The sequence below is a fragment of the Colobus angolensis genome, unplaced genomic scaffold, assembly GCF_000951035.1.
Source record: "Colobus angolensis palliatus isolate OR3802 unplaced genomic scaffold, Cang.pa_1.0 Scaffold13, whole genome shotgun sequence".
In the NCBI taxonomy this organism is placed as follows: domain Eukaryota; kingdom Metazoa; phylum Chordata; class Mammalia; order Primates; family Cercopithecidae; genus Colobus; species Colobus angolensis.
Window position 1 is genome coordinate 19588916 of NW_012114252.1, and position 10886 is coordinate 19599801.

Consider the following 10886-nt stretch of genomic DNA (forward strand, 5'->3'; position numbering starts at 1 on the left):
GGATATTTTTTACTTACAAAATGTTACTGTCTTAGTGTATGAGCCATGTATCAACAATACTTAGATCAAAGTAGAGGAGAAATTCCTAAAGACTTTGGGGAGGAGAGTCCAAATGTGTGTCTTTAGAGTCCTGGTGATAAGGACAGTAAGAAAAGCTATAAAATGACATTAGATGAGATCATCCCTAGGAAAGTCTTCAAAGTGGACATCGATGTGGGCTTAGATATAAATTAGAACAGGACCTCCAAAGATATGAGGCATTCTCTCCCGGTGCCACATATACCAGGAGAAGCCCACGATCTGTGGGAGCCACCAGCACCCTCCCTGAGGAAGTGGGGAGCATCTCATCGCCACCGTTCCAACTTTCAGGCCTCCATTTTAGATTTGCGGCCCGTATCTCAAAAAGAGGTGATGAGAGTAACAAGAAAGATTTTTGGCAGCTTGCGTGAGGAAGATGGTATCTAAGATGCTAAGACCTGTGAGATGGAGAGGGTGGGAAATTAAGACTCCAGATAGTATCAGACATTGAAAAAACAGTCATGAAATGTGATTGAAAATTGCAGCAAATGCAGAATGGAGCCCCATCCAAGCTTGAGCCCTGCAAACAGGCTCTAGAAATTTGCATAAATAGGCCTCAGAATATCTTGTAACATCTAGAAAAAGCTAAAAGTTTGTGTGCGCCTTAAAAGACTACTGCCCTGGAGTGATGGGGGGGCCACTTTGCCACATGTTATGAAAGGAGATCAGATAGTGAGGAAGAAGAGAGCACCCTCATAGGGGCAGCAGAAACAGACAAAAAAAGAGTCCATTAAAATAAAGGTTACTCAGAAACGACAGGAGATAAACACACACGCGCGCGCGCACACACGCACGCACACAGACACGCACGTGCACACACGCACACACGTGCACACGCTCACACATGCGCACGCACACACACGCACGCACGCATGAAAGCAAAGTGACCCTGAAAAAGATTAATAAAGAGGACAGCTATAATAACTCTTAAATTCCTTATTACATGCTATCAAAATACATCATGTGATAGCATTAGGCGTGCAAGATATTTATGTAAAATTTAGTTTCTTGGATCCTAATTTTGTCAGATATGTGATTATAAGGTACTTAGAGATGCGTTTTGTCCGCTATGTCCCACCCTGGTGAGCAGACCTTTCAGAAGCTTGTCAAAAGGCAAGTGTATACATGGTTTCCTTTTTACCATCTACATTGTTTCCTTTTTACCATCTACATTGTCTGTTCTTTCTTACAATACATAATTCTTCATGCTGGTTACTTTACAACCACCACCACAAAAAGAAAGTCTTTGATCTCCTGCAACTAGAGATGTCTTTCTGCATTCTGGCACGCGCTCTCAATACCGTATATTTTTAAGAATAAGACAATTAAACAGCTTAATCTGCTCAAGCATGCTTGCTATTAGTTTTTACAGCATTAGGGAGTCAGAGAAGGCCAGCGCAGGAGCTTAGCCACCCAGTCTGTCAGTGGTCTGGGTTTCTAATCCATGATTGCAAAGGTAGCTCCAGCCACACGTGATAAGCCAGCTGTCAAACGCAGTTCTGGTCCCTTCTGTGCCCTTATGTCAGGAGCTGAAGGTGGTTAAGACAGTGATGAAATTGATCCTAGCATCTTAGACATCTCCCTCAGTCCAACACAATCTGAGTATCATCAAAGTCTTTGTTGTTCAATGCAGTACCACTAGGCACATGTGGCCAATTAAGTTTAAAGTAAATAAAATTATATACAATTTTAAATATCATTCCTCCATCATCAGTCACTTTCCAGGTACTCAGTAGCCACAGGTGTAGAACTTTTCCATCATCACAGAAGCTTCTGTTAGACAACCCTGATTCTAAATGCTTCGTGTGTCTACCGAGTGGTGATCCTGAATTTTTTTGCACCTAGTAACGTCACAAAATTATTCTCCTTTCTGTCAAAAAATAGGAAGAAAATTTGATCACTATTCTAAAATGCTTGGTGAACCTTGGTTTCACAGGATTGAGGACTGCAGCTGAAGTTGGTTTTGTACCTGAGCCATCCTTTTTGGCATGTGAAAAAATCAAGTTCAAGTTCTTTTCCTTTACAAATAAAGCTGTGAATCAGTTCAGATGGTTATAGAGTGAAAGGAGATCTGATTGGAGACCAAGGGCCAAGGATTGTAGGGTGACCAGCCCCAAGGTCACTTTAAGGTTGTCTTTGTGTTTATCCTTGTTCTTATTAGCGCTTGTCTTTCCTGGTAGGTCCTCACCCAATAAAAATGGTTGTGGTGAAGGAAAACAGTATAGAGAGCAATTTTTTTTTCTCATTTCCTTTGTGCCTCAAAAGCATGAAACAATTTTGCAGGCCAATAAATGGTAACACTTCTTTGCAAACTATTAGCAAGCTAGAGACAACTGTTTAAAAGTACCATGTTTTTAGTAGGTCGGTGCAAAAGGAATTGCGGTTTTGGCCATTGAATAAAAGCCTGCAGTTGCTCTTTGCAAATAGTGGCTAGGAAAGGAAAGGTAGGGCCTCGTTTTCACTTCCTCTTGGCTGGGGCCTCCCAGCTGGAGTGCTGTTCTGCAGAGTCCATTCCTCACACACCGGGTGCAGCCTTTCTCCCAAAGACATTCTCTCGAATTGTCTCCTGACCGAAGTTAAATATAAGCCTGCATTTCATGCGTGTGACTTTGAAGAAGTGACTCAGTCTTTCCAAGCCCATGTATATCAAGGAGCAGCAACCGCAGAAACACGGCAGTGGCTATTTCTGGGGAATTAAGAAGCGAAGGACTGTAAAGCCTCATTGCCCAGGACATAGCAAGTGCTGAACAAAGTTACATGCATTTAGCTTTGTTGTTAATGAAGCCTCTGACAGTCAGTTTCCTCATTTGTGAAATGGATACTAAATTCTACAATGTGGGACTTGCAATTAAGTCATGATGTCAGTGGTGCTGTTCCTGGCTTGGAGTGACCGTTACTCAAGGTGAAATAGCAGAAGCAAGCTTTTCTCAGGCAGCTCTAGTCCTCACTGTTCACCATTTTATGTGGATGCTTCCACACTCACCCTCCCTTCAGACTCCCAGCTGTCTCCTCCTTGGAAATTATACCTTAATGAACCTGTAATTGTTTTTTTTTTTTTTTTTCAAAAATTGCTGTACAACTCCATTCTCCACAAAATGCAGTTTACCTGTGTAGACACAATCATGATTCAGCTCTGTGGCTTAATTTGGAAATAACTTTATTTCTTTTCTTTACTTTCTTCTTTCTGTCTTCATTCTAGAACAACATGTGTCACATAGTAAGCGCTCAGCAAATACTTATCAAGTGAATACATGTTACAGAAATCTATTTCTCTACACTCTCTTCATTAAAAGAGAATTTGCTTCCTATCAGTATATCAGAGGGAGCACAATTTGGCAAAGTTCGAGAAGTACCCTTGAAATGTGTCAAGGCTGGATTTGTCCGCATAGTTTTAACAGAAGCCCTTAAAAAAATTTTTTTTTTCTATCATCTGAAAATGGACAGAAATTAGGTCTTCTGTGAACACTCTTCTGAGAAATGTGTTGCTGGGGATAGCGGAACACAGCTGCACAGTTCAGCACCTATGCCGCAGTTGTGCGTTCAACAAATAGTAATGAAGTGTCTTCCATGAGCCTGGCTTCTCCCTGAGGACCTGACAGACCAGGTGGGGAGATAAGTGGTCAAACAGATTACAGGGGAAGCATAGCCACAGCAGTGAGGGTGTGATAGGTGCACACCGGGCCACAGAGCGCCTTGCCCTCCATGGAAACTGCGAAAGGCTCAGGAAGGGCATGTCGACAGCATCAAGTGCAGTCGGGAGGGTAAAGGTGGGGGCAGGGAAGGCAATGATGTTGCCTGAACTGCTCCTCCCACCAAGAAAGAAAAGTTACAACAAGGTTGCGATATGTGACTGCTTAGTAGAAGCCCTTTCTGTCCAATTTGCAACTGGTTGTAAATCCATCCTACATCCACTCATGTATGCAGCCTGAGCAGTCAGCTAGCAGGCACTTAATTAAGCATCTTTTATGTCCTAGGTCCTGCGCTCTGTGCTACGTTTGCTTCTGCTCTGAAACTCAGCACAATCACACTAGAAGTGCTGGAAAATGAAGGAGAGTCACATATGCAGACACTATTTATTTTGGATGAACAAGCATCTCATTCCTCCTTTTTCTCACAGATTAACTATGCAGGTATTTTGTTCTTGTGAGAATGGGACCAAATAACTTATGCACAGAAGATGACTTAAAAGTCACTGACATGCCTTTGCAAAAATACCAGAAGGAAAATATTTTGTAGGAGAAAATGTAGATCTCCTAACATGACACACATGTCTGTATCATTCTCCAGCAGTTCAGACAAGAGGCAACTTTATGATGTAATGAGATGGCTTCAGAATGTAGTCTAACTCCTAAGCTACTGTTAGGATCCCAGAACCTGCCCTCAAAGTATTCTGTGATCGTGAACTGTCTTCCCTAATCCATTTCATTGACTTTATCAAGTAATTGCAAATGTTTTATGCATCAATATTAGGACAAAAAATTAGGAAAACTGTTGATGTAAATTCATTTTTAATAACCCTCTAACCAGTATTTGCAAATGAACTTTTAGCATATGTGCACCTGCACATGCACCCAGAAGTAGCCACAAACCAAATTAGACTTTGTTAACTGTGGTTTTCTAAGTTTAGTTTATAAAGAATGAATATTTCCAGTTCTGACCCCCAGAGGTTCCATTTTAACTGTTATGGAGTAGAACAGGATAATGCACTCTAGTGATCTGATGTTACTGAACCCCAGACCACACTTTAAGGAACAGTTCTGTCTCTCATGGTAAGTTTCTGGTTGTGTAGTGGTGATAATGTCGGTCATGATGGATACTTAGTGATGTTTACAATGTGCAGGCATTAAGCTAAGTATCTTTCATCTGTAGAATGGCCCTACCTAGTAGGACTGTCACCATGACCCTATGTAGAGAAGGGTATTAAGTCACTGAGCAGTGGTGTAACTTGTCCTATGTCACACAGGCAAGCTTTGGACCCTTGAGTCAGGTTCTCAGCAGCCTCTCAACAACCATGCTACTTTTATTTATAATTGTTTAATGCAAAAAGGCTCTTCACCACATCTGTAGCAAACTTTCAGGGAATACTATAGCAGTTACGTGTTGTCACATAACAACCCACCCAGAATTTACAGATTTATATACTGTAGTGATTGTCTTACTACCCCTCTCAGGCTCTGGGTGTCAACGGAGATCACTGAGGCAGTTGTCATACGCGGTCCTTCATGCAGCAAGGTGGCTGGAATGATCTGAAAGCCGGTCACGGGCATGTCTGGTGCCTCAGCCATCTGAGGAGAGTGACTCCTTGGGTGTCTGTCTCTGTCTAAGTGATCTCTCTGCATTGCTTGGGCAGCATGACAGCTTCAGGGTATCCAACTTCTTTCACGGAGAGTCAGTGCTTCGGGGGCATGTGCTTTGGGAGAGAGAAAGTGGTAGATGCAGCCTCGCTTTGAGGGAGCCAGCGTGGGAGGTGAGCAAACTCCCTTCTGCCACGTTCCTTTCATCACCTCAGTCCCAAACACCCATCCAGGTTTAAGAAAGGAGAAACAGATTCTACCTCTGGAAAGGATATACTGTGGTGGCCAAGGTGTTGGAAAGTACCGTCTGTGTCAGTCCACCCTCTGGACAAAACAATTTGTATCCCTCTCTCATACAAACTATACTCAGCCCCCCCACCAGACTCCCCAAAGCCTCCTGCAGCATCACATCTGGCTCAGGTTCAAGGGCCAGATCGCATCATCTAAATCAGATCCCGGTGTGCCAGTGCCTCTGGTACGATTCCTGAGAGAGACAGCGCCTCCAGGGTGTCCTCTTCCATCTGAAGACGTAATGACCAAAAAGACAAGTTGCCGGATCTCCCACACAACCAAAATACACTGGAGGGACAGGCAGAGAATAACTGTGATGCACGCTTCTGTTCAGACACGGGAGGGAGATCAGGTGACACACAGTGGTCATTGGTGGGTGGCAGTTGTGAACAAGAGCTGGATACATGTTGCTTGTGCCTTCATGAGGATTTAGTCCAGTTCGCAGACTGGAAATAATTTTCTATAGCTCTTAGCTCTGTGTTCTGGAATCTTGGCACCCCCCTTTTTGACTAATAATTCCCAATCCACAAGAGGTGATTTATGTTTGGGAGGCTGGTAGTTTTCTCAGCCTGCTTCTTCCTTATCAGGGTTGTGTTGTTGCTGTTGTTTAGAGGTGAGGTCTTGCTATGTTGTCTAAGCTGGAATGCAGTGGCTATTCGCAGGTATGAGCATAGTGCACGGCAGCCTTGAACTCCTAGCCTGAAGTGATCCTCTTGCTCAGCTTCTGGAGTAGTTGGGACTGCAGGCTCACATTGTGCTTCGCCAATATTTTGAGAGACCAAAGTTTCTTCATTTTTGTGTGCACGCTGCTCCTTTCAGTGTAAACTGACAAATTCATTTAAAAGCTTTGTGACTTTCTTGTGAATCAATGCATAATCCACCTTATTAGTGAAAAACCACATCCATAAATCTTTTTGATGGATGTTGCTGATGTTACTGAACCCCAGTAACTGGGGAAGCTCACTGAGTATTTCTGTTCGTCAATGCCCTTGATATTCTTAGACCTGTGGTTTTCCTTCCTTGAAAAGCCCTATTGAAGCCCCTCCTTGGATTTTTCTGTGTACTTCTTGAAGGATCTCATCGATGTGTGCTTGACTTCATCTTTAGATCATGTTTCCTGAAAATTTCCTGATTTTTATTTCTGCTTGGAAGTCATTCCCTCCCTCCCTCCCTTCCTTCCTTCCTTCCTTCCTTCCTTCTTTTATTGTTTTGAGATGGAGTCTCACTCTGTTGCCCAGGCTGGAATGCAGTGGTGCAATCTTGGTTCTGTGCAACCTCCACCTCCCAGTTTCAAGTGATTCTCCTGCCTCAACCTCCCAAGTAGCTGAGACTACAGGCGTGTGCCACCATACCTGGCTAATTTGTGTATTTTTAGTAGAGAACAATTTTCACCATATTGAGTAGGCTGGTCTTGAACTCCTAACCTTGTGATCTGCCTGCCTCAGCCCCCCAAAGTGCTGGGATTACAGGCATGATCACCACGCCTGGCTGAAAGTCATTTCTTAGCATTCAAATTATTTGCCATCTGAAGAGCCTGGCAGTGAGAACCATTTTATTTTTAAACTCAAAAGGTTCTTGTTCCTTTATAGTGAATAGTTCTTTCTTTACTTTATCTCTCTATTCTCATGATTTACTCTAGGCAGCTAGAAGAATCCAGGAGGCAACTTTAATACTGCCTGGAAATCTCCTTAGCTACATCACCCTGTTCATCTTCTGTTTTCTGTTTTCCACATGACTGCAGGTGAAATCGTATTGCTAAACTTAACACTGTGGCTAAAATGTTCTGTTCCCTCCAGCTTCCAACATCTTCCTCACTGTTCTTTAGGCCTCATCAGGAGCTTTCTTGAGGCCACCACGCTTCCCCTCATGGTCCCTTCAAAGCTCCTCCCATGGCCCAAAGCAACTTCTAAGAGTTTAAGGGTTTTTTTTGTTTTTGTTTGTACAGCAGAGTCCACTTCCAGGGAGCAATGTCTTTATGAGTTATCTATTGTTATGTAACAAACCTCTCCAACTTAGTAGCTTAAGACACCAAAATAAGGTTATTATATCTCTCATGGTTCTGGTATTTGGCTGGGCTCTGCTGAGCAGTTCTCAAGGAACCTCTTTCATCACTGCAGTCAGATAGTGGCTGCAGCTGTGATCACTGGAAGTCATGGTTAATTACATCTCTGGTGTCTGGGATGGGAAACCAGATAGCCGAGGGCTGGAGCAGATAGGAGTCCTCTGAGTCTCCCTCGCCTCTCTGTAGCCTCTCCACAGTTCCCACGGCGTGGCTGCTTCAGGGCGTACAGACGTGTACATGGAAGTCAGGGCTACCTAGACATGTGTCCCAAGGGAAGGACGGGGCCAGGTAGAGGCTGCATTGTCATTGGCCCAGCCCCAGAAAGCAGGCAACATCATCTTCTAATCATTGTATTCACTGGGGCAGACACAGAGACCCTCCCAGGTTCCAGGTTCTGGAAGAGTATGTGGGGCTGAAAATATTATTGAAGCCAGCTTTGGAAAATACAGTCTCTCACAAATCCTTTAAATTATTCATATCTTCAGAGCAACTCTATAATCTTAAGGTTAAAAATGGGGTTGCTTTATTCACTTTCTAGAAGCTCAGGGGCTGCTATGTTTTAGCCCATTGAAAGTCACTGGAACAATGCTTATTAATTAAAGAACTGCACACTTTGGGTACTTTCTATTCTTAAAAGTTGGCTGCTTTGGGGAGCCCCGTGTAATACTGACTTACAAAGATGTCCATTGAGTTCAAAAATTACCTTCGTTCTGTTCCATTCCCATTTGAATGATTCCCGTTGTTTTCTGGTGACAGTGTGTCAAGAACTGAGCGAAGCACTTTCCCTACAATATCTATTTTATTCCTTTGAGATACATACTCATATCACCATTTTATGCATGACAACCCTGAGACTCAGAGCGCTTTGCCCAGGAGCCCTTCTAAAATGTTGACCCTGTCCCACCAACCCCAGCACAAACACACACAGTTCTGTGACCCTCACTCTGGCCTGTTGGTTCTCATCTTCATGGCCTGTATCACATTCTGACATACTGTAGAACTCACTCATTTGGCATGTTTCCATTTTTGTTGTTGTATGACTTTTCCTACTAGGGTAGAGGAGGGAAGGGGACTTACCTTTACTCATGAATTTATCTCGGTGAATACTGGTTGAATGCATATGACTCAGTGAATGAATAAAAGGTCATGCTGAGATTGGAACCCACATCCATCTGATTCCAAAACTTTAATTTTAACCATTAGACTGCATTGTCTTCCAAAAACTGGGTACAGAGACTGCTGTCAAAATGTGCAGTCACAGTGAGGGAAGAATACAACTGCCTCAGTTAAATAACTCAGGAACTCAACAAAGGCAGGTGTGCCTCTATCAAGAATTCCTACAGATTCAGAAAATACCAAATTAGTAAAATAATTGAAGGTTTGGGAGTTTGGGTATTTCTAAGACTCGAAATAATTTTTCCAAAATTAACATCTCTGTTATCAGAGAAATTATATTTATTTAATAAAACATTATTATAATTTACAGCAAAAGCATTAGAAAAGAAGTCTTGTGGAATTTCTTTTTTGACTTAATTTTCAATAATTGTTTTAAACTCATATTTAAGTAGTTTTCTTCCATCTCTTTTGAAATTCACTCTTGTAATAACATTATGCTTATTTGTTTTTCTGAGTATGGCTTCTTTTTTTTACCTTCAGAAGTTTCCCCTTGAAAAGTTCTTAGGGAAATGTTATTCTCTTGGTTTCCTTGTTAAGGATGTGTTTCTGTTAAGTATTGAAATGTACTGATTGTAAAACCTGTCCTCCCTGACATTTGAACAAAGTCCTGTTTTAAAGTCTCTCCGTCCACACAAGTGTTTTATTGTTGCTTTGTTTTGTCCATTTTACATCTTATTTATTTATTTATTTATTTATTTATTTGTGACCAAGTCTCACTCTGTCACCCAGGCTGGAGTGCAGTGGTGCAATCTCGGCTCACTGCATCCTCCACCTCCCAGGTTCAAGCGATTCTCCTACCTCAGCCTCCCGAGTAGCTGGGACTACAGGTGCGCACCACCAGGCCCAGCTAATTTTTTGTATTTTAGTGGAGATGGGGTTTCACCGTGTTGGCCAGGCTGGTCTCAAACTCCTGACCTCAGGTGATCCGCCCACCTTGGCCTCCCAAAGTGCTGTGACTACAGACGCCCGCCACCACACGTGACTAATTGTATTTTTAGTGGAGACGGGGTTTCACTATGTTGAGCAGGATGGTCTCAATCTCCTGACCTCAGGTGATCCGCCATCTCCAAAGTGCTGAGATTACAGGCGTGAGCCACTACACCCAGCCCATTTTATATCATTCAAATAATCACACTCATTTCTGACAGGAAGCTTCCATATGCCACTAACTATTAATAGCTAATTGGTCAAGTCTCCTGAGTTTCAAATCATAAGGACCAGTTCAACCCGTACGTTATGTCACACCTGTGTTAGGTCCTAAGAATCCACACCTAAGTGTGTTCCACCACCTGATCCCTGAGTGTCCCTTCCCCACTGTGTCTCCAGGGACCTCGCCTCCGCGGCCTCCGTGGGTGGCTGACGTCCCGGAGCCCCCTGACGTTCCACTGGACATCCTCCTCAGGGGGTGGGAGTCCTTCCATCTCCAAGATCAAATCTCTTTTCTCGGTGATGGTCTCGGGAGTTCAGGTTCAGCCAGGGAGCCTAGCGGGTGGAGGAACATGCAGGCCCGGTCCCTTGGGATTCTCGGGGCGCGGGGCCGTGGCTCCGAGGCGAGCCCCGGGCGAGGTGGGCACCCCTGGGCCTGGCCTGGCACCCACTGACCGCATCCTTTCCTGCCGCAGCTCTGGCCCGGCCCAGACCGCACAGCGACGACTACAGCACCATGAAGAAGATCCCTCCTCGAAAGCCCAAGCGCAGCCCCAACACCAAGCTCAGCGGCTCCTACGAAGAGATATCGGGGTCCCGGCCCGGGGACGCCAGGCCTCAGGGCGCCCCGGGGACAGCAGCGCGCGTTCTGACCCCCGGGACCCCACAGTGTGCGCTGCCCCCGGCCACGCCCCCGGGGGACGAAGACGACGGCGAGCCGGTGTACATCGAGATGCTGGGGCACGCGGCCAGGCCCGACAGCCCGGACCCCGGGGAGTCCGTGTACGAGGAGATGAAGTGTTGCCTGCCCGACGACGGCGGCCCAGGCTCGGGCTCCT

The 10886-nt window shown here is 44.5% G+C and overlaps 1 protein-coding gene across 1 annotated transcript in view; it reads left to right on the top strand.

Moving 5' to 3' along the window:
• The window catches only part of MYO16 (myosin XVI), a 653675-nt gene that overhangs the window by 546663 nt on the left and 96126 nt on the right, over positions 1-10886 (top strand). Inside the window, exon 32 of the mRNA XM_011933947.1 lies at positions 10524-10880. Coding sequence (XP_011789337.1) covers positions 10524-10880 — 357 coding nt within the window. The remainder of the gene's footprint in view (positions 1-10523; positions 10881-10886) is intronic.